The sequence below is a fragment of the Arvicanthis niloticus genome, chromosome 5 (genome assembly GCF_011762505.2).
Source record: "Arvicanthis niloticus isolate mArvNil1 chromosome 5, mArvNil1.pat.X, whole genome shotgun sequence".
Taxonomy (NCBI): domain Eukaryota; kingdom Metazoa; phylum Chordata; class Mammalia; order Rodentia; family Muridae; genus Arvicanthis; species Arvicanthis niloticus.
This window is the reverse complement of record NC_047662.1, coordinates 40241929-40267057: the sequence shown is the minus strand read 5'-3', so window position 1 is coordinate 40267057 and position 25129 is coordinate 40241929. Positions and strand designations below refer to the sequence as shown.

Here is a 25129-nt window from a genome sequence, read left to right as displayed (position 1 = left end):
TCCTTTGGGGAACAGTTACTATGAGGACAACTCTCCCAATATTATTCATAAGTATCACTTTTGTTCTGGTGTTCGGTAAGAGTCTGGACTTGGGGGAATTGCACTGTCTGTACCCAGTACATCAACAGAGATAATTAATGTTTAAGACATGTACGACATCCAAATTTTAGATGTGTGGTTTGCTACGTTGCAAAAAGGAACATAAGAGAGCATGAGTCAAATCTGGTCCGAATCACAAATTTGCAGGAATGTAGTCAGTTTATTCCACTTTAAGTGAGCAGTTTCCTAATGCAAGTTTCACTAGCAAAGATGTCAGGCTTTCCACTTTTAAACAACCCTTAGAACCTAAGTTTATCATTAGACCTGTATTTACTACTGTGGCTTATTCAAAGGGGGACATTCTAACTAACTAAGTAACTAAGTAACTAACTAGCTCAACTCATTTCTTGTTTTTCATATACAAATACAAAAGCAAAACTTTTAAAGAGTTTCAGTTCATAGGATAGGGAAACACAGACTACTTGATAAGTCATTATTGGCATATACCATGGCATAGTAGAGGTCACAGCCATTTTTACTACACACACACACACACACACACACACACACACACACACACACACACACTGAGGGTTAGAGACAGAGAGACACACAGAGATGGGTAGATAGATAGACAGAGATAGATAGTCCAAACTATCTAGATATGTGTTAAAAGATAACACTAAGCCTTCTATTCCATTAGCAAAGTTTATGGTTTGTGCAAAAGTATACCAGGAAGGTCATGGTATTCCCAGGTACAGACACAGAGCAAAGGTATAAAAGAGACATTTGTGCCAGGTGTAGTGACATACAACTGTAGTTTCAGATACTATTAAGACTGAGGTGGCTGGGAAGATCACTTGAGTCCAGTATTTTAAGACCAGCTTGGACAGCACACACTGAGGACTTGTCTCAAAAAAGAATTAAAAATGAATTTCTGTTAGAAGAAAAGTATTCATATTTCTGTAAAATTAACAGGTTCCAGGTAAGTTTCATAGGTATCTTGCTGAAAGATAATTTTCTTCTAACTGTACAAACTGCTTCTTCCTGAGGGTGAACAGCTGGATACCTGGAACCTTACAGACAAAAATGTCTAGAAGATCTTTAATTTCTGTCTTTTGGAGTCATTTAGAGACTGGTACAAAGGGAAAACCACTGATGTTCAACCTGAAGGTTTCAATGAAATTCTGCTCACACTTTGACATAGTGACATTGGGTGATAGTCACCTTAAAACCTCTCACCTCAATTTTATCCCTAGTCATAGAAACGGCCTCTAATTGTGTTTTTTGATCATTGAAAAAAGTTGAAAGAAGTGACAACCTTGAATTCCAAAGAATGCACATAAGCAGTTCTCAACAAACACATCTTCATGGAACAAGGAATGGCCATAAGCTCTGCTGTATCCTGATGGCAAAGCAAATTCAAGGGCTGCTTGTTACAAGAGGGGGAACAAAGAAAGAGGATTCATAGAAGCACAGAAGCAAGATAGGATCCCATGTCCCCAGAGTGCAGGCAGAGGAGACCTCCAAGATGTTTTCTGAATTTGTCGTCTAGGCTGGAATTCATTCTTTGCCTCCTTCTATCCTGAAAAGTAATTATATTTTCTATAGAAAACAAGTGTCTATTTTGTTTTTATAGTTGAAAATTTAAACTCAATAAATGTTACTTTTCAAACCAAGAATCCACCAAAAGTCATTTTCGGGAGATACCTAAGCCATGTAATTTCACTAACAAAATCCTATATGTTAGTTTTGTATTTAACTACTTCTGGGGTTAAGAACAAGTATCTTTTAACAACAACAACATCAACAACAAAGATGTAAACACAATGTACTAACAATATTTCTTCAATATTTTTTTACAGATTTCTTAACTGAAATATATTTGAAGATTCTTTGATCAATCTCAGTATTTCTTGAGTCTTGAGACAATCTTTACTGGTGTGTGTGTGTGTATGTGTGTGTGTGTGTTTGTGTGTGTGAATCTCAGATGTTAGCTAAAAGGATCTCGGTAAGACTAGTCCAAAGCAAAAATGATGGAGGGAGAATCTCGGGGTTGGGGGAGGGGGAGAAGAGAACTCAGAGGGGTGAAAGAGCAAGACACTAGTCTGATAAGAACACCAAAAAAGTAGTTTATTTTTTAATGAATTTATGAACAACATATATATTACCACCAAGCTAAGTGGATGTCCATACCTAGCTAGCTGGCTGATTGCTTTCCTATTTTCTTCCTTTTGCAATAATTTTGTTTCCAAAATGATTGGTTCCTAACACTGATGCTCCAAAGCTATTGTGGACATGCTGCCTGAATTCTTAATGAGGTAAACAAGAAACAAAATGGCTCATCTCTGTACCCCCAGCTAGCACCATAAACCGGCTATTATTAAAGGTGTGAACAAGCAAACAAGGAAGTAATGAACCTGCAAAGTCAAGGTTCTGTGAAATCACAGGACACCATGCATTTAACAGTTCATATTTATCACTCATTATCGTCTACAGTAGAAAGCTATAGATCCACATGTTGATGTCCTGTGTGTCATGGTCCAATGCCCCCCACCCAACTATGTTCCCTGCCTCTCATTCTTGTCCTTGAGTCTTTTTTCCTTTTCATTGCTAGCTAGCTAAACTAAGACAATCGCTGCCTGTGAAACCTCCACCTACCCACTTGCCTTTAGGCCACCCTCCCCACCTCTTTTAACCCGTAGAAGTCATTGATCTATAGACATCCTTTAGCCGTAAAAAAATACTGAGGCTTTAAAACCCAAGGGTGACCCTGAAACATGGCACACTCAGAAAACTTGAAAAAAAAAAAAAAACAAAAAAACAAAACACCAAAGCATAAGATGCCGACAGGGAGATTTTACCTTCTCCTCATTATTATTATTATTACTATTACCAGTGGCAATATTACATTAATCTGTCCCCAAAGAACAAAAGCCTCCATTTTAATTCAAGCTCTATCCCTCCATCCCTTTATCGAGTGGGCACTTTTTAGCTCACAAACATAGTTCAGAATTTGCCCATTTACAGCTCCTCAAGTGGTTGGTACAGAAAGTGTCTGGCTTCTAATGGAAGTCTGTAGAGCCTCAACATCTTTTCGAATAAATATATGAAAATTTATATTTTTTCTAATAAGAGAACTCTTAGAATCAATAAAGAAAATAAAGTACTTAAGAAAAGCAGCCTTTTTCCAGTTTTCTTCCATTCAGAGGTCCATATACATGTATACATTTGGTTAACACCAAATAAGGAAAAGCGAAGATAGACGCAGGGATTCGTGAAAATACAGATACCACCCCCCCCATATCCATCAAATGCATGAAGGAATGGGTAGTCAGGAATGAAAGATTGACATTGCTCCCTTCCATGGGGGAATCAACTAATTCTGCCCACCACCCATCAACTGCAAGACAGTAAGATAGAAGCTTGAGAGTGTTCATGTCCCTTCTTACCCCCAAACTCCCAATGACATTGGGAAAAATACTGCATTGCAGCATTTGACAGCACATACTCGTATGTCTAGCAATCGATGACTAGCTCACCAAAATAAAAAAATACGTATTAAATGTCCGGGCATGTAAATTAAGTGTGTGGTAGCCACAGATCACTGGAACCGATGAAGAAATTTGTCAGGACTGAAGTAGTTCTGTCCATGTGCAATGACCTCTATCAAGACAGCCCGCCATTCCTTACTTGTGTCACTCACAGGTAATTTGTTTCTTCTTCTTTTTTTGTTTTTCATGAAAATAAGGTATTAAAGAACCAAAGGCTAAATGAAGCAGAATGTCTTTTTATAGAGGAATAGTATTTTGTTTAGGAAGAGAATTCAACCACAGAAAGGAGCTAAGTGCAGAAAGAAGAGACCAAAGCAAGGATTTGCCCTGAGGAAAACCTTTTCATTGTCCATAGTAACTCTGATTTGAGAAAAGACCTCACTTCATCTACAAATCCTTTTAGAGACAATGAACACACACACACACACACACACACACACACACACACACACACACACACAACACAAGTACCATTCATGCAATGATTTTAGATTTCAAACGTCAGACCCATTTTTTATGAATAGAAACCCTAAATTTAAAATATCCAAAGTCGACCGTGTCTCAAACACTTTTAGCAATATTGAATCTGGAACTAAAATACACCCTATCATTTTATTTCTCTGTCTTTAAAAATATTTGCTTATAAATACCTCAAAATAATCTGGTCCTGCTTTCATAACAAAATCCCCATATTACAAGAAACAAGAAAGGTCCTTAGGAGAATTAAAAAAGTTTCAAGGCTTTGTGCAAACCATCAGACATCAGCAAGCCCATCTTAGCCCAGCAAGAGGGTGACCTGAATAAATGCTGGCTAGGAGTGAACAGAACTAAGACTCAAACAAATGCATAAGTTTTAAAGTGAGATATTAAAATTAGTATAAGTAAATGATTCTCAGAGTAATTTTTCCCTACTCTCCTTTGCTCTATTCATTTAATTCCTCCAAAAAAATAAATATCATCTGATTTAATCAATGCATTACTATGAAACACAGAGGCAACTAGAAACTGTGATATAATCAATATTTTTGTAGCCATACTTCCATCCAGATTTTTTTACTTCATGATAATTGCACATCCAGTCTTACGCTTCCATCAGGGTTTCCCTCCTCATGCAGGTAGTAGGCATTAATATTTGTTAAAACAAAGGCAAGAAAGATCAGCAGCAGAGCTATGTGTCTTTTTTTCATTACCAAGCCAAGGTGACAGTTTTAATAGAAACCATTTTCCCTAACTAAAACCTGCCAGAAAATTCTCAGAAAATTAAACTTTATTAGTGATAATAAAAACTATTCTATTTTTATAGATTATATAGAGTGCATATATGTTATGCGCTAAAAGTAGAAAAACAAGGTTCAAGCATAGGACAAAAATATAAGTTTATTTTTTTTACCTTAAGAGTAAAACCAAAATAATACCTCCCTCAAGCAGAAAACAAAACAAAAAGAAACATTTTTAGAGGAAAAAAAAATGGTGGGGCCAATGGTGGAGATTTGTAATGGAGAGAAAACAAACTAAGAGGATTTTCAATGAAGGCAATTATGTTTTCCACCCTTGCAATACATTTGAGTTTCTTAATTTTTCATTTTGGGTCTTCAAATTAGCTACCTGAGTATGTATCTCTATTGTCACCAGGAAGATACCACAACTGAGGACTATTTCAGGTTTTATTTATGCTGCTCTGATTCACTCAGGTCCGCTCTCTGTTAGTCCTTTTTGGTTGGACCCACTATCACTGGGAAAAAGACACACTCAGACAAGCACTCAGAGAGACAAGTGCGAGATGCCTGTCATTCAGCGTGCATGGGTCCCATCAAACATTAAGAGACACTTACAAAAGATCACCTTTTCACTCAGTTTATGCCAAGACCAGACCCAAGACCAAATGCACTTGCAAGTGGAGGGCATGGATGCATTCTGTGGCCAGAGGAATGGGCAGTGGAGGAAAGGGTTGCTCAGTTATTATTCTCTAAAGACATTTATTTATACTTCGGATCTAAAATGAGAGATTCAATGAACTCTTTGAAACTACAGTATCAGCATCCAATGTAGTAAAAATGCCAGTATCACCTAACACAAAAATCACTGGCTAGCATAAATCCAATCTACTTATATTTTCCTGCGAATAATCCTGGAAATTTTAGAGAAATCATTTGCAGAACCTATCAGCGGTGGGAATTCACTATCATGCTTCCGTCAACTTCATTCACCATAATTTACATTTTTTCAAACGGTCTTACAAGATTTCTTGTAATTTTCTGCACGTACAATTTCACAGCAGGGAAAGGAGAGAGAGAGAGCGAGAGAGCGAGAGAGCGAGAGAGCGAGAGAGCGAGAGAGAGAGAGAGAGAGAGAGAGAGAGAGAGAGAGAATAAGAGAGGAAGACAGAAAGACAGAGAGACCCTATTCTCCCTTCCCCCTCCTCTCTCTTTTTTAAACAAACAAACAAAAAGAAAAAAAAGAGGAGAGACTGAACAGATGCTTAAAAATAGATCTGAAAAATCACTGTAAACCAGAGTTAGAAATGTAATTAACACCTATTTATGAAGAATAATTAAAGTTGGGCTAGTCACAAAGAACAGCAAAGATAATCGAGGTCCTGTCCCCCCTCCTCCCTTTTTTACACTGTTTGCAGTGTGTTCTCATGATAGCCACCTGCTCCCTGCTCGGCTTCTCCTCTGTTCGTTTCCCCGGCAACCTTTCATTGGGTTTTCCTCCCAGCTATCGCTTTCAGTTGGGCTGCTCGGTCTAATCTTATTTGTTTTACACCCATCAAAACAAGCAGCCAGACAAAGGCAATCCTCTAAGAATGGGAAAAAGACCACAGCTTTGTTATAACATCTATGCAGAGTGAAAAGTCCTCCTTGGGCTTCGCTCTGTGTTTTTGTTTTGTTTTGTTTTTTTAAATGAATTTATAGCTTTCCCTACTACCCAGCCCCAAATCCCCTGAAATATATTGCTGGTGAAAATTCAAAGTCAAAGTGGGCACTCATGGCATCTATTCGTGCCATTTTGTGCCATATCTTTAGGGTCAACACCAGGAGACAGGAACAACACTCAAGGAGTTTCCCTGTTTCTTTTTCCAGAAAAAGATGATGCTAAAAATAGATTTACTACTTCGGCAGAAAGGTTTTCCACTTCCCCATCTCAAAGTCCTGTTTCACAATTGCATCTGCTGGTACTGAATCTCACCTCCTCCACCCCTCATTCCCAGCCTTCCCCATCACTCCAAGCATGAAGACTGAAAAAGAAATGTGCCTTTAACTTTAACAGTCGTGTAATTCGGCTGAAGGCTCACAGAGGCGATGGACACGCCAGCCAACAGTGACGGTGACATTGTGATTGTCTAAAAAAGACACCAACCTTGCTTCCCTAAAATGTGTTTGATGGAAGAGACAGTTTATGCCTTGTGTGCATGCAATGCCATTATACTTAGAGGCAGATTCTGAATTTCAGAAAAAGAAATACTAATACACACACATACACACACACACCAGAACAGTGATTTACGATGCAGTCCACCATCCTTACACACACACACACACACACACACACACACACACTCGGCTGGAACCTCCAAGCTGCCTTCTTCTTTTCACTTACCATCTTCAAGCCATCCCACTCCATCTGTGATCAGAAGATGGACCCTCACACAGTGTGTCAAAAGCAGAAAGGAGCGTTATGTAAAAGCTGACATTCCCTTCTTACAGAGCTGCTGCCCAGAGAAGGAAGCAACAACTCAACACGCCAGGCACCGCTACACATACAAGCCGCCTCCTCTTTTTATGAGGTCATGACAGGAAACTCTTTGAAATACAAGATGCAGCATTTACTGAAGCCCAAATAAATCACTCTCTTTGCCGTTTTGACTGCGCAGTCCCCAGAAACACAACTGCCCATCTCAACGTTCAGCATCCAGGAGCTGCCTCTCGAGGTTTACATTTCCAGCACAGAAATGGAGAGATTCCTAACCCTGCTGCATCCACCCAATGCCCCACAAATCCCAGGCATGTAGACAAATCTCTCCTCTCTTACAAAAAGAAACCCCCTTCCACCCCCTCATATGGTCTCAAGTAATAGAATCTCTTTCAACAAACCAGCAATTATTTCAGCCCATCCCCACCCTCCGCTTTTATGTGGAAGGGAAAACTGACAACGACCTGTTAAAAATGACAATCTCTCTCCCCACTGCTTTGAAAAAAAAAAAAAAAAAAAAAAAAAGGACCTACCCGAACGCTACACAAAAGATATAGTAAATGAAGGAACCAAAGAGCAGCAGAGAACTAAACTCTTGTGCAAGCATTAAGACTGGCCAAGGTGTAGACGCTTGTCTTCCCTCCAGCAACACGAACAACAGATTATATATCTAGTCATACCTACCATAACCATTCTTATTGGCAAATATTGGGTCTCGCAGCGCTTCGACTCTTCTCTTAAAATTTGCAAAGGTTTCAGGATATATTTAAAAAATGACTACTATTGTTTTATATATATACATATATATATGTATATATATGTATATATATATATATATTAAAGATCCACAGAACACAGTGTGGATGATTGTAAAGTAAATCTATTATTGGGAGGGGGTGGGGTGGGAAAGAAAGGGAAAAAAAAAAGAGAGGCGCAGTGAGCTGAAACCCCTGATTCTAGGATGTAGATAAGAACAACTGAACAGAGCCTTGCTGAAATTGGCTCGAAGCTTCCCCTTTTTACATCCATTTATGGGACCATCTGTCAGCTGAAGCCAGACTCTGATTGGTTGGGGAAACGAAGGGAGGCGTTGCAACATCAGGTGCTATTTAAATTAGCTACTGCCAGATTGACGATGTTAATGATCTGGTGACCTCTACAACAACAGAGACCAGATTTCTGAACTGCTTCTTGTGTCTGGTAATTAAAGCCCGGCTGAAGCAACAACAGCCATGCTTGTATTTTTTTACCTTTTACCTTCTTTCAGCTCAAAAAGTCCTGTCACAACTGCAGGTCATTGGAGGACTGCAAACCTTCACAGTGGGAGTGTCCTTCCTTTCCTGGTCCTGGGGGGATACAGGAGCCCATCCCTCTGACAGTGGGCTTTTTCTGTGGAGAGTATTTTCAACCACCTTATCTTTCTTGACAGTTGCTTTCTAGCGAAATGCATATTTAATGATCTGCCTCTAGGCTTAAAGATACAACAAAAGCACTTTAATGTGCTAATAATTCTACATTTTAACTTTATTATTTCCCAGTATCGCTGGTTTTCTGTAAGTAGTGCTTCCTTTTTGCAGCTAACATGACCAACATTTTCAAAAGCATTCAAGTTTGGGATTAAGCTTGTTGAGTGAATTGGGTTCACTTAACTCTGCCTTAAAAAACTATTTCCTAAGAGAAAAAAAAAAAAAAACCAGAAAAGAAAAGAAAAAAGCTGGGGGTGGGTGGGTGGAGGGGGGCAGCTGTCAGCTTCTACCTTTCTGCCTTCTGTATGAGCTTTCCAAAACAGAGAATGATGAATGATTTATTTAAATGAATTTATTTTTCAATTTAGGGGCATGCTCTGAATTTTAAAAAATTGACTAAAACATACTCCCTTTTGCTTTCCCTACTGTGGTGAGGGTAAAATATGGTTCTGAAATAAAAGCCTCATTTCTATTACCTGTGCAGGCCACTCATCTTGCTCAACTGAACAGGAGATCTTGCCTCTCCCTTTGCTTCTTTCCCCAGCCCCTGCCTTCTTAAAGATGTACAAAGAGACATTTAGCAAGTATGTGGTGGTGTATATAGACTGAGTGCTCATAGGACACATTTCATAGCCCCTGTATCACTACGCTTGCAAAACTACACGCAGGAATTTGGGGGGCCTGGGTTTTTAAGTGGCTTACTTGAGACCCTTTGCCTCATACCTATGAAGAAGGATAACACCCATGTATTTAATTCACAATTTAATAAACTTCTTTTCCAATAAATGCACAGAGGTAACAAATATTCAACACAGTGTTTAATTTTTGCCTAAAGTTGACAGTGGGCTAGACTAGGAATAGTAGAACCACAGGTCAAAATAAGTTATATTTCTGGGCTTCAGAGTCTAAGCGTAAATGAGTTGGTAAAAAATTGTTAGAAAAGAAAAATACAGCCTTTCATTTTTAAAGGTCAAAACAATTCTTTTTAAAACATTGCTTCATGAATACAGGCAATAAACATGCATACACACACTCTATGATAAGTACAGATGTACCATGGAACAATGTATTGGGCACATAATGTAAATCCTTGTTCTTAATATGAATAAATCCAGCTTTTAGATATGAAGGTGGATGAAGAAGGAGTAGAAATACGAAGCTCCGTGGGGCCCTTCAGGTAGAACAACAGTGAAGGAAGTAAACTTTAAAATGATTTCCTTAGCACCTGCTGATGCATCCTGTGAGTCACACTGGAACGGTAGCACTTGCTGCACTGCACTCTAAGGATGACGCCCCAGGTTCAATGCTCCAAACAGCTTGACGTTCACATATAGGATAGGTCTACGGGTCCTAAATTGACAGCCAAAACCCTCCTGCGTGTATTTCATCAATATCAAAATATTGGAGGAGTATAGTGACACAATTCTGACAATTACGCGAATTAAAAACAGCCCTCTTGGAACAAAATATTTACCTGATGTTTCTACGCAGGTCATGGAAGGTGACATCTTTAGCACCTCTTTTTTTTTTTTTTTTTTTTTTTTTCTCATCCATATTAATCACAGTATACTCATGGAGTCCTGAATTAACATGGAGCCCTGAATTAACATTAGATATATTCAAAACCATTCCGGCCATGTTTCCAAAATAGTAACCGTACATTGTACCATAAACAATTACCTGGTATTGCTATGCTAAAAACCCAAAAATCCATGCGCTTTGTATATTGATCACTTCAGCAAAAACCTCCACTCTAAAGTCTTTCAAAGGAATCCTCAAACAAACACACAAATGTCCTCAGAGGCCTTTTCTCTAAAGACAAAGGCAGAATCCTATTGTTGGGAAAAGTCAACCTTATTATCGCATTTCCAATAGTACCATTCATCTTTCAGCGTGAGGGGCTGACCGCTACATCAGTGGTGTGACATTTGTAAAGCAACAGATTCTCAATATATTATCTTAAGAATCAGGCAGGCGAGTCTCTCAGTCATGCATGATTTTTTTTTTTTCCTGCTACAATCTACCACCACAGAAAGAAACTTGTCTCACTCAGGCAGCTAAGGAAACATTAAAAAAAAAAAAACAAAAACAAAAAACAAACAAACAAACAAACAAAAAAACGGTATCCCAGTGCTGTGGGGCTGGCTGCGCCGCTGTGTCCCTCTTACCATAAATGAGCAGTTTCTTGACTCATTAATAACAATTTCCCTTAAAAGAAGTAATCCCATATCAGGCAGCCCCTCGCCACCATGCACACTTCCCAAAGGCTGCAGATATCTCAGTTCAGTCGCCGGCAGCCAGCTTTCCCACACAGAGTCCAGATGGACTGTACCAGAAGCCAATTCAGCGTTAATAACTACCTACTCCGCACAGTGGAGAAGCCTTACGTGGCACAATGGGCTAGAAAAGAGGAAAAAAAAAACATAGACAACCAAATTCTCCAAAAGCACGGAAAGCAAGGAACAGAAAGAGAAGCATGAATTATTTTTCTAGACTTCTACGAAGGGGGGCGGGGGAGAAAAAAAAGGAAAGGAAAAAGAAGAAGAAGAAAAAAAGAACCTTTCATAAACAAGGGAAAAATGAGGGGAGGGGGTAAAAACAGATGCTGCCCAGAAAAAAGTGACAAAATATTACCTCATTATTTAATAAAGCAGCATTAAGCGTCCTGCTGATTTCAAACATCTTGCCACAGATTTTGTTTTAAGAGAAACAGATAGAATCCTTTGCAAAGCACTCCGTCTGCAAAGGGTTCTTCAATTTTCTTGCGCACCACGGAACAGTCAATATATTATTTCCCCAGAGTTCGCACATTAAAACCTCTAGTCAGTGAGCTGAATTTTCCCCTTATCTCTCACACAGTAGCCTCCTGTTACATGCACTGCTCTCTTTGCAAGAGCAGCCTGCCCCAAACATGGCTGGTGTTTAAACTACTCTTTAAAGTAACAGTTCACTATATAACCACCAGGTGGGTAGAGTGCTCACATAGAGCGACTTAAAAGGTAGATGTGTGTGTGTGTGTGTGTGTGTGTGTGTGTGTGTGTGTGAGAGAGTGTGTGTGTGTGTGTGTGTGTGTGTGTGTGTGCATGCGAGTGCTTTTTCCTTGGAATTTTTTTAGGTATAGGATGTAAAACACCAGCATCCTAACATGCTGCTTGGATGGATTGGAAAAATACAAGAACTGGCATTTGTGTCTCCAGAGATGTGGAAGTTCAGAGCTTCAATATTGTCCAGCCAAGAAAAACAAAAATGCCAGGTATTATGTCTACTGTATTATGTCTAAGTAAATAATTTTTTCCTCTTGACTTTAAAGCAAGGAGACAAAACAGAACAAAACACTACCAAGAAATTCTAATAAGAACTGTGAAGAATGAAACACAAACAAGACTTGTTTCATTATGTAAATGATGAATGAGGAAAATACAAATAACCCTGAGAAAGGGAGAACTTAAAAAGTCCATGAAAATATTTTCTTTTTACAATGAGAAAAATACTCACATGCAATGAAAACTGGATTCAGATGTGTGTATGCTATGTGGACAAAACGCACACAAACTAGAGACAAGAACTGAAGGTGTAACTTTTCTTCTGAGTTTATTTGATAGCGTCTCAACTGACATTGAAAAAAACAAAAGGCAAAACCAAAACTAAGCATGTCTTTTAAAAGTGCAATCATATGACCAGTTATAAACAACCACAGGCTCGAATCAGAGACGTGTCTCTGTCCAGAGCTCCCTTTCCTCAAGACCTGCCCTGAAGAGGAACACTTTTGCTGGACATTGTTTTGGAGGTGTACCTAACTTGGCATCTTCTTTGTATCACTCTATTCCAATTAATCTGATCTTCTGCCAAGAATAAAGAGAATGCCCCAAGTTGAAATCTCCCAGGGATGGAGAAGAGGGTAATATAAGGATATAGAGCTGCATTGTTATGTGACCACATCTTAAGAAGAATCTTACTAATAACAAAGCAAGTACATGTCGTTTACTTTCCCATGTGTCTACATCAGAAGCCAACACACACACACACACACACACACACACACACACACACAAACACATACCTGGCATTTTTGTTTTTCTTGGCTGGACAATATTGAAGCTCTGAACTTCCACATCTCTGGAGACACAAATGCCAGTTCTTGTATTTTTCCAATCCATCCAAGCAGCATTTAGCTACACAAGATAGCAACTGCCTCCTTTATCTTTAAGTCAAGTTTGCATCATTTAATAGCATTTAACCTCCTTGCATATATTAAGTTTCAAGTGACAATTTTTAACTGGGGAGTGAGAAGGAGGAGTTGCTCTCATCAAACTCTGGTTGTATGAAATAAGCTAATTTGTACACTCACCATATGTCTTAAACACTAATTAAAAAATGTCACTTTCTTCAAACATTAAAATGTAATCAGCCTAGTAAATAAAATATTCTCGAGTTTTCTTGCCTTGGTGATAATTTAAAGAGTGTTTATCTCAAGGTAACCTTTCTAACTTGATTACCAAGGAAGACTTTAGATTTCAAAAAGGAAAAAGGAAATGCTAAGGGTCAGGGCTTTGGGGCAGGGAAAAGAGAAAACCACTACTGTAGAAGCTGCACAAAGGAAATACGATGAAGCGGGGGTTTTAAAGACCCATAGTCTTGTTACCCTAAGGCAAATCCAGCCAATCAATACCACCCATTGAAGGTCTACCATCTGCCATGCTACCGAAAGATGTGGCTAAACAGACCTGTTCCATATGACTGTGGCTGGCTCATTTTCAGTCGATTAGGGCAGTTCCAGAGCATTCACGTGCAACACACAAAACTCCAAGTCAGTCTGCGCCTCTCTCCACACCAGTCCCCCGAGCACAGCTGCAGACCTTGCCTCCTGTTCTGGCTGTCCAGATGATCTCTTCTTGTCCCTCAATTGAATTAGTAAAATGGTGAGGGAAGGTGGAACACACACTTGCACACGCACGCGCACACACACACACACACACATACACACACACACACACATACACACGCATACACACACACACACACACACACACACACACACACACACACACACACACACACGCATGCACACGCGCACACAATTGCTGGTTCTCCTTCATTGTCATGCAGAAATCTGGAATTTCATCTGCTCTGTCCTAATAGAATTATGGCATACCATTTAAATAGCATCATCAGTGACTGTGACCTGACATTTTTCTATGGTTCAGTTTCTTTTTATTCTTTTCCCCTTTCAAAACAAAATATATAAATTGTTGGCGTTTCTGTCTTTACAGACAATATAATTAATCTTCTCAGACAATGAGATACTATATTTAAAAGCTTTGATACAAATCTAAAGCTTAATTTTCCTTTGTTGAATCATGGTGTTGGTTTTCTTCTTTTTTTCCCCTGTAGAAACATTAAATCAGTTTTATTGGAAAGTAGACACATATCACTAAGGCAAGAAAGATGCACCAGACTGACACATACTCTGCAAGAGAATTAGAAATTCACTGTGGAATGCTTTTTCAAAGATATATGACCTGATCGTTTGATGCCTTTCTCCTTCCTCAGTGGCATATCTACTGTAATCTGCAGGAGGGTGCTACGGACTGGAATGCATGACTAACAGATCTCTGTTCTACTTGAATTGCTGAGAGTTCACCTGTGCAGGTAAACTGACCGGAGCAGACTTACACACCATCGTCCACTCTCCGAAACTTGCTTGAGTGGCTTCTGAATGTAGGCTGCTTTCCAGAGGCAGGTATGTTTGCCTTCTCAAATTTGCCTTGGACTACACTTTTCAAAGACTAGTATAACTCTCTGGGAAAGAAACGCAAAGGATAAGAAGACTGCTTTATTTAGGAAGTTTTCTAAAAAGGGCAGAATTCAGGTGTAGCAACAGTCTGGACTTTTCTGTGATATATTCTTCTTCCCAGCACATGACACTCTGCAGAGTCAATGTGAAAAACACACAAGGATTTCCGAAGATCCCTGCATTGAGACCTTTTAATATTAGTTCAAAAGAGCTGTATCAAAAAGAAAATAAAAATAAAGCAACAAAACCCTTGTCTAAATTTAAGTAAAATAAAATAAAGTACAGCAAGTGATGAAATCTGGGGTAGCTGTTAGACTCTTGGAGGATATAATGTTTAACTTGCTTAATTCTGTTCTGAAAGTAATTTAATATGTTATAAAAATATGTTATATGTTATAAAAAGGTCTAGGTACATTTATAGTTTTGCAGCTGATAATGAAATAGATGTATTTTAAAGGGCAAGGAGGTTTCCAGGTTAGAAAAAAGAGGATAGTGAGGAAGGGAATGAAAGGAGAGAAGGGAGGAGGGACAAATAATCGGGTTTATAAATGAGAATAAAATTGCAGTCTTGTACTGGAAGTTTGCCATACACTAAACAATGTCCTAGGCACCTGACATGCACAACATCCCATAACATCACAGCACACAGAAATGTGTCTTCCTTATTTAAAAGTAAGCTTTCTCCTCCATTATGGAAGAATACACTTACATTGAATGACTGAAAAAGATGGACACAATCAAGAAGAGAAAGGAAAGAGAGGGTAGAAGGCATGTTTAATTTTTCTCAACTGAAAAAGATCAACAGATTTGTTTGCTATGTTTTTAGCCAAGTATGTCCTGTGGTTGTCTCATTATAATCTATTATGATAAGGCTGTAAATCGGGAATGAGGGAGATACAAAGGATTAAAGCTGGAAGGCAAAAATTCCTAAAGGCAAAATGGCAGAATTCCCAAGTATACCTTAATTTTCCTCTTCTATGTTTATAAGAGCTCAATGATCATTCGTTGAATTAGCTTCTATGTTCTCATCTGTGGACAGCACAAACATATACATATATATACACAATATATATTATATTAAATATAAGTATATTATATATTAATTTATGTATAAATCAAAATATACATACATATACACACATATATATGTGTATATATTTGCATATATATACATACATATATATATATATATATATATATATATATATATATATATATATATATATGTGAGAGAAGATCAATAGTCACATACATAGTATCCCAAGGTCTAATTCATTCAACCCATCTAGGGTACTCTGAACAGTTCCTTGGGAATAAAAAGATACCCTAAGCTTCATTACTCTTAGTTTCCTCATTTGTAAAACAAGCACAATACTTTTCTTAAAGTTTGTTGCCAGTGTTAAAAACAAACATAGGTTTGGTGTAGATAGTATACATGGCAGTCTTTTATTACTAATATAAAGAATGTAAGGACTGAATAAATCAGTAGTTGCTTCAAGAGAAAATCTTGTTGAAGAATGTATGATATGATGACTCTTCAAGCAATTGGATAATAATATCACAGTAATAGCTACCAAAGGTTTGAATGGACTCTCCCAGTTTTCATGCTCGCTGCAGATAAACATTTACTTAGCCCTCTGGGTAAAGTTTAGTGCTAAATTCTTAATGTGAGACCCGAAAAATAACTACAAATTGCAGTCCTCGCCTTCAAGGAACTTACAATTCAACTGGAGAACAACTTTAATTTGCATGCTTTGAATTCTAAGGAGAATGTCAAAAGACAGTAAAAACTGGAGATGCGACATTTGGGGCAAAGTTTTAAAGAATGATAAAGTTTGCCAGTAAAGCTACAATATTTTCTTTCAGAACAAAACTAGTGGAAGAGAGGTGGAAAATAATATTAACAGCCAGATTATTCTAGCCATATTCCTTCCAAGGAACCCATTGTAACTGATCCTATTTTAAAATTATAAACAGAGTACGATTATATGATGATGAATGCAAAGACCTTTATTTAGAAGCACTGTTGTAAAAGGAACAATAATTAAAAATCACAGTGTCTATTATGTATCAAACACCGCATAAAATGCTTTGCTTATAAATATCAATCTCACAACCCTGAGACTTCAAATGAAGAAATAAATTACCAGGACATTTAAGTGTTTTTCTGAGGATCATATGACCATTAAGAAGCAATTTTAGGTTTCATATATAATATGTGCTCCCAACTTGCCTATATATTTTTACTATAGCATCGATATAGTACTTTCCATTTAAGAGTGTAAATCTAAATAAGTTGAAATATTATTCTCTGTACTATTTTACACTTAAAAACCCACATTAAGAGTAATGTCTTTGACATCTCCAGACTTGTATGGTATAACAACTGGCACAACCAAAAATACCCATGCTTAAGGCTTGGACTGCAATTTTAATATTCTGCCACCAGGTGATGATAGACCCTGACCTATAAAAAATTGCAACCATCACAGTTGCCCTCTGGTATGCTGTGTGTACGCTTTCTGATCACTGGAAGTAGATCAGAAAGTGCCTGATCTTTGGATGTTTACTAAAACCTGAAAGCATTTACCATTCATTCTATACATGTATTTATAAAAAAAATTCAACTGTGAATGTAATCCCAAGCCTTGGTAATATTTTAACAATTCTATTATAGACTGTATTCAATGAATTACAGCACATTGTTATTTTTATGCTGTACTGTGAGATTGCATGGTAGAAATTGTATGTTATTTCCTTAGAACCCCAGCATATAGAAAATCAGTACTTTGGGATATGGTGGGCACTCAATAAAAGAACATAAATTATTGATTCCAAATATTTTAGACAAACTTATGAACAAAATGCTGAGGGCACAATTATTTGGTACTTTATGCACTAATGAATAGTTCTTTATATTGACTTACTCTTAACGTTGGGTTATTAAAGAAAATAAAAAAACTTTGCTGAGGTTGGGTACCAGTAGGTGTATTAGATCAGCAACCATAGCTGCTTTCCCTTCAATGGGCAGGCACTTCCCTTGTGTCTTAGCCAAAGATCTTCTAGTTTCACAGAACCATGCCCTGTTAAGTGGCCTAGTTTACATGTACAACTTTCATACACACAAAGAGGTTGCTTCCTTTCTCCATGAGAGGGAAGGAACGGTGAGAAACAAGAGAGTTGCGCTAGACAACTGTCAGGAAGAGGTAACTCTCCACTTGACCCTTCTTACTTTTTCTTCCTCTTCGGCTCTGAAGCTGGGGGAATGATTTTTTTTTTTTACTATCTCTAAGCAGAGGAGTAAAGTTGCACATTAGTGCTGAGTAGCTCATTTGCCTTAGCAACCCCTTAGCAACAGCAGCTTCAAGTTCAAAATACCTCCTTGAAAAGGATCACATCCTTAATGAAGATGAGTATTTTTTCTGTGAGGCTTTTGGGCAGAAGTTTTAACATTACAACCCCCTTAAAAATTGTTTGCTACAGAGTCAGTCTTACTACATGTAAACATTTTATGAAACGTTATAGGTAACCAAATGATGCTGGCCTCCTACAAACATTCTGTCTCTGGAAAAGCCCTGGTCCTACTTTGAAATTATTCTTAAATACATGATTCAAAAAAAAAATCAAATCACCACTTACCTTGGGTTCCTACAGAAATTATGGTTATATATAATTCTTTTAAAATGTGATATTTTTAAAGGTATGATGCTCTTGTAATGTGTCTATATCAGAATCACTATCTAGCTATCCATCATGACACCTTTCCTGAGAAGAGTAAATAGCTAAACTCACAAAGTTTAAAGTCAGCATTAGGCATTTACTATGCTACATGGAACCTAAGGTTCTGTGCAGAATACAGATAAAACACAAAAACACACCGATTTAGCTTCAAATTAGGACTTTGGGATTTCATGATTTGATACATAATGTGTCTGCTTCATTATAAACAAAATGGGGTATAAGGCGACCAATACCCTCCACAGCTTGTACATTGTCAGAGAAGTGAGAATGCTTTCAAAAAGTATTCATAACCTCCAAAAATCTAGTGAATCTAAATGTGTTCCATATATGTTATGTCTTGCATTAAAGCTTCCAGCTTGTTCAAGACTTTTGAAACTCTTAAGGTACTTCAGTTTGTATTTAAAGTACAAACTCCAGTTTGAAATTTGTTTGTTATTGTCTGCTAGTGCACTGGTACCTTGAGGCAGAAAGAAACAAAACACCCAAAGCACAGCAGTCTCAGTGGCCTCTTCACTTTTAAAGGTATATTATTAACTTGGACCATGCAATTTATATGTGCCAATTCCAAGACACTGGGCAACAAAAGATGGACTATTCTCCTACATCTCTCATGCAGTATCAGTAGTCAGCCCAGTCGAGCCATCTACTCAACACAAACATTATGCATTCCTGTGAGTAGAAGAAAAAGTCTAGAATAACAGATTTTATGCACAGAAGCTGCTCGATCTATTTTCACGAAAGGAAGATCCATTTTAATTTACACTAGAGAGTATACAGAGAGGGACCAGGGAACCTCAAGAATGGTCAGTCTTTGCCATTTTGGTAAAGTTAACTCGTGTGTGTGTGTGTGTGTGTGTGTGTGTGTTGAGTGTACTGTGTGTGTGGGTGCATATGCTTAGTCATGGGGCATGCTCATGCACATGGGGTACAGAGAACAAGCTTAGGTATTGGGCCTTGGCTTCCTCCTTGTTTAAGATAGAATTCCTTCCTTCCTTCCTTCCTTCCTTCCTTCCTTCCTTCCTTCCTTCCTTCCTTCCTTTCTTCCTTCCCTCTCTTCCTCTCCCTCCCTTCCTTTCTCTCCCTCCCTTCTCTTTCTTTCTTTCTTTCTTTCTTTCTTTCTTTCTTTCTTTCTTTCTTTCTTTCTTTCTTTCTTTCTTTCTTCTCTGTACCATAAGCTCTTGTTTCCACCTCCCATTTTACCATAGATTCTCTGGGATTTCAGGAGTGTGTTACCACACCCAGCTTTATGTGGGTCTTGGGAATTTGAACTGAGGTCCTTACACTTACATAGCAAGCACTTTTACTTACTGAGTCAACTTCTAAGTCTTTAAACTCAGATTTTTCAACTTAATTTACTATTTAAGAATGTTGCATAAAGGGGAAAAACTTTTGATGAAGGTTTAAAATCTCCCTCAAATGAAGAACCCGGTTCCTATTGTTGTTGTATTCTGATATCCATTCTGGTTATTGGAAATATTTTATTAAAATGTGGAACTGGTTTGTTTGGGTAAAACAATTGAAAACATCCATTTTTAGAAGTCAGGACCAGGACTTGGACCAAGTCCATAGATATTCTATCAGTTTTAGGGACAGAACATATTTAAACTCAGAACAATAATAATTTTATGAGAATGTAAAAAGATCATCCAAATAAAGTATGGGTATGACACATGAATAAGTACCTAGACATGTTAAGTATTTTTTAAAGATTTATTTTCTTGCTTAATGTATTGTGTATGTACACCTGTGTGTGGGTGTCTGTGGAGGTCTGAGGATGCTGTCAAATTCCTTGTGGCTGAATTTACAGGCACTTAAGAGTTGTCTGACATGGGTGCTGGTAACTGAATTTAGGTCCTCTGAAAGAAAGAGTGCAAGTGATCTTAACTGCTGGGCCATTTTCCACCCCACTGAGTATTTTGGTATCAGGTTAAAACACGTGAAATTATTATGTATAGGTCAAATATTATTAGTTTCCTGTAGTTTGTCTGGGTTCTGTTTACTCTTCTGGATTAAAATCCTTGTAAGAGCTTCACTTCTTAGGTCAACTCTGACATTCAAGGCTTCTTCCCATGTGGTTCTTCTATAAGTCTTATGGCTCTACTGGGACACTGACTTCCAACACATAGTTCTAGACATGACAATCTATTTTCCCCATAATTCTTGGCTCTTCTCCATGCTTCTGTTTCTGTTGGTTCTTCTATTTGGAATGGCTTTTCTTCCAGGAAAATCATATTTATTCTTCAACACCTTGACCTCAGTAAGCAAAATTAGCTTTTTCATTGTCTGAACTTTGATAGGGCTTGTTCTCCTGCACCATAGATTTCATACTAGACCACAGTTGTTTACAGGACTGTTTCTCCCGCCTGCTTTCAAGGCACTCAAGGACAAGGACTATTCTTACTTGTCTTTGTTTCCTGCTAGTTAAGCAGAGTGGCTATCATAGTTGGTACTTGGTAAATATTTGCTAAAGTACCACGAATACATTCCCACAATAGGCTAAAATATGACCTCCCTTAGAAAATGGATGCATGCTAAAGATAACTTGAACTCACCCTTCCAAAGGAATCTATTTCTAGTGCTATAAAATTTAACTTAGATAAAATTAGGGTAGTGTCTTTTTTTTCCTAGAAGTACTCAAGTGGCTAGAACAAGAAACTGTAAAGTAGAAGCTTCTCTCTGAGGCAAAGCCACTCAGCTGAAGCCACGGGATTTTAACAGAGACAATGTTTCACTGATAAAGATAGGAGTGGTGTGTATAAAATCTTATCTGGTATATATAACACTGGAGGATCTACCCCACAGATTTGTGTTTCCATAGCTGGGGAGGTTTTTAACGACAGATGATTCCAGTAGTCTTGAGCACCACAAGAAAAACCAAAAAAAAGTTGCTGATTTGTAGTTTGAGAATTCATCATTGACCCATATTCCCATGGCCTATGCAACCCAACAAGGACTTTGGAAAAACTATAAGTGATGCAAGTACTTAAGACAGTTAATGGAGTTTTAAAATATTTAATATGGAACAATCGCATAGTTGTACATATGTATATATTAATAAATATGCATTTGCCATGCATTTTACACACATATATATGTATATATAATTTAGGCAAAAAGAAGAGTGCATAGCTGTACTGCAGAAGTAATAACCAGTTTATAAATCTAGAAGATTTATTTTCAAATTTTTAATTTTTTTTGTAGGAGTGATTTTTCCTCTCAGAAAATTTTATAAAAATTTCCAATATAAAAATAAATATTATTCTTATTCTTACTCTTCTCTTAGGGGAAGAGTAAGGTTCACCCACTTAATGTTGATCAGCAGTCTCACAGTTCCTGAGGTACCTCAATTAACTCATCAATAAGTGGAGAAACCAATTTGGGTCATCCTAGATAGTACTACACGAGTCAATGAGGAATAAGGAGGCAGTGTGGCTAGAGTGGAATTTTAGAAAGGTCATTGTGGGTAGTGGATGAGAGTTCATCAAACTGCAGATAAGACTATGTAGGTGCTAACAATTCAAGACAAGATCAAGATAAAGGGTTTATTTTCCAAGTTCTCTTTGGGCATTCATGAAACATAAATTATCATTCTCCAGGATTATCAGTCTCTACTGTTCATTGTATCCTGTGTTTCTTTCTTTAATTGAAAAAGAATTGGGAGGTAGATAGTCAAAGTTTAAGACAGTTTTAGATAGATGATAGAGAGGAAGATATATAACAGATAAAATAGATTTTGTTATGAAGACTAAGCACTGTGACCCTATGTACATGTTCAAGGTGACACAGTAACAACAATGGTTACAGAACTCGAGTCTTCTTGACATTTTCAGTGAGTGGTCTGCAGATGTCTAGTCAACCCAGCAGATGTCTAGTCAACCAAGCAAATTTCTAGGAGATTGTTTGCTGACAAAAACATATGTATATTCATAGTCTTATTTTGCATATCTGTCTCACTTATTAAGCTTGAGTTCTTGGAGGCTGAGGCTTAAATCTAATTTATAATAAGTAATGATTAAATAAGTTAAGAACTGCAATTTTCCCTGGACAAAGCTTCTAAAAAGCTGCTTTCCTTATGTTTATTATGAGAAAGCTATAGATAACTAGATATCGCTATTCCATTTATGAAGAGCTCTTACATTCTACACTTACCTATTGAGCATTTTCTTTGACAAGTGTTAGCCTTAGATTTTTAATAGTCATTTATTTAACATGAAATAATTCTATAATACAAGTATTATTATTGTTATCAGTTTATACATAACCCAAGAAAGACCCGTGGGGAAGAAACATCTATTTTTGACTAATGATAATCCTTAAATGTATAGTGTGTACTGTATTATTCTTGCAACCAGCTAGATAGAAAGGATAGGTAAGGTAATTGCTCTGAAATATAGACCAAGAAAAGACCATCCTCATCCTTAGGGTCCCTGGAGCATCTAGAATAGAATTCACATCCAGTAAATGCCTATTACATGAGTGTTGAGTTAGTGTTCCTAATCTCTAGTATCACAGTTTTCTGTCTCAATCACTTTTCTTCACTGATGTTCAAGAAAAGGGACTCCGTTAGTATAATCTAGAAACATCTGAAAGTTCAAGGTTTCTGTTTAACATCTATATCTTTTATGCTTGGCATGGTGCTGGCTTACCTAATTAAATGGGAGTCTGTAGTCTTTCCCTCTCTCCAAGCTATACCCTCGTAACAGTCCTTTGAGTTCACAGCTTGATTTCTGTATATTTTAAAATTGCCAAGCACTTTTTGGTACTCACAATGTCCTGTTCTCAGCTTGGGACTTGGGCAATGCAGCAAGAATATGACATGGTTCAGGATCCCTGAGTATTTAGAACTAGATTTCAGGGCCCAGGATTAGTCATGAAGCAAAGGCAGAACAAGATAAAAGAATACATAACTAACTAGATGATGTAGGCCAGATCAAAACAATTCTCTAAATTCAGAGAATTGTACTAGGTCACTATGGGCCTAAGAATAAGCTAACAGGTAAATCTTATAGGACTTTCTTGATTATCTAAAGGAGAAATGACCATGCCTCCATTGTGTACCAATTTCTGCCTCTTCTCCACTTATATAACTGTTATATGTGGTCCATACAGTTATTTGTAGTCATTGTTTACTTTTATGTGCTATCTCTACAAGGCTACAAACTTTTGAAAGGCAAATCCTGACTCTCCTCTGTATCTGTATTTGGTACAAAGTTTATGGATAGACACATGAGTGAATGGATTAACAAATGGATAAAGTCCATTAAAATAGAGATACCCCCACCCCACCACATACCAAGCATTAGCTGATACAACGTTGTGAAGTACAGTGAGAATCTTGTGCAGCACATCAGTACAGAGGTTTGGGTGATAATCTTGCATTTGTGTCAGTTAATCTCTATGGACCTCAAGCAGCCTTACCTATTAAACAGGGACATAGCCTGAAAACCCAGCTCACATGACAATAGCTGTGAACTTTAAAATGTGATGGCAGAAGTGAGACAGTCTTTAAAAATGTTTCACTATAACATGATCTCAAGGGAGAAAAGAAAGTGGAGGCCATTGTAAATGTTACCTAGAAACATTTTTAATGGAAGCCAATACTTTTTTTTCCCCATTCCAAACCGACTCAGGGCTGTGATTTTTCTAGGTCTGTTATAGAACAATAGATGGTGACACACTACTGTGTTGGGAGTCTCTGGGATGAGTTTCTTTTTCTCTTGCTATATAGGAGAAAGAGGATTTGTCTTCTTTATGGGACTTGGGTTTCAGCTCTCAAGGTCTAAACATTTTTGATGGCCTTGAACTAATTTCGGCCACCGGCGACAGAATGGGAGTGGAAAAATCCCCATCACATCTGCCTTGTCAGGGGGTGGAAGGGAGAACTTTCTAAATAGCCTCATTATTGGTCCCAGCTGAATTCTGCTCCTGTTCCATGATGCCAGCAAAAGCATTTTAGTAAGATGCTGCCAGCATCAGAAGCAGATCCACTTACGGTTTCCTGTAAGCATATCTGCAATGGCAGAAGGTGGCGGGCAGCCAGGTGTGAGCGTGCGTGCTAAAAATCTTCAATACGTCAAGCTGGAAGAACAATTTAAAAAATGAGATTCAATGTTCTATTTCAACTCCAGGAACTCAGTTTAAGGCACCAGAAATTCGGCTCTGAGACTCCGCTACTTCAGAGAATCTCTGAGACTGAGAAAGCCATTGCATTCTTCCATCCAGAGTCCCTCCTACCCCTCACCTATTCTAAAAAGACTTTCAAACAAGGGGGGCACGGGATACTTCTCACATCTATTTTCTCTGATAGTGAGCTCAATCACCCCTTTCCAATAGTTTGGCCAATTTAGAGCGAGCTCTTAGCTTGGAGTAGGTACCACCACCAAATCCAGTTTACTTTTCTGCCTGGTAACCCAGCTAGACTACAGCAAAGCTGAGTGCTCACCAGTGGAATGAGCTGCAAGTAAGATACATTGTCCTTAAATCTGGCTCCTAACCATGTGTACGATGCACCACCTTTTCCTTCTCTCTGCCTTCTGAGTAGATGAGAGTATATGAGGAAGAATGTCAAGGAATTCATTAGCTGGGAAAGACCCAGGGTCCTGAAAGACATGAGTGGACACATATTGAGTACTGACCTTAACTGTGTTACACCTCTGAGATTTGTTATAGCCCACCCTGACTAATATTGATTGTTAATTCAATTAAATTACAGCAACACTAGACTAAATGCTTTTTGAGTTTCCATGTCACCTTGTCTTGAAGAAGCCATAGTAGCACAATTTGTTTTAGAACTTCTCTCTTTATGGACTTCTGGCTCCTGAAAAGTGAAATATACTGGTGTG

The 25129-nt window shown here is 37.9% G+C and overlaps 1 protein-coding gene across 11 annotated transcripts in view; it reads right to left on the bottom strand.

Annotated features, from left to right (window-relative positions):
* The window catches only part of Elavl4 (ELAV like RNA binding protein 4), a 156891-nt gene that overhangs the window by 74504 nt on the left and 57258 nt on the right, over positions 1–25129 (bottom strand). Inside the window, exons 1-2 of one of the 11 annotated variants that reach the window (XM_076934453.1) lie at positions 11387–11670; positions 10921–11152 (exon numbers count right to left, since the gene is read on the bottom strand). The exons of 4 other annotated variants lie outside the window; for them this stretch is intronic. In XM_076934453.1, coding sequence (XP_076790568.1) covers positions 10921–10980 — 60 coding nt within the window. In that variant the 5' untranslated portion in view covers positions 10981–11152; positions 11387–11670. Of the gene's footprint in view, positions 1–7193; positions 7591–7970; positions 8220–10920; positions 11153–11386; positions 11692–25129 lie in introns of those variants that run through there. 6 more of the 11 variants (XM_076934455.1, XM_076934456.1, XM_076934454.1 and 3 more) reach the window with 6 other exon arrangements.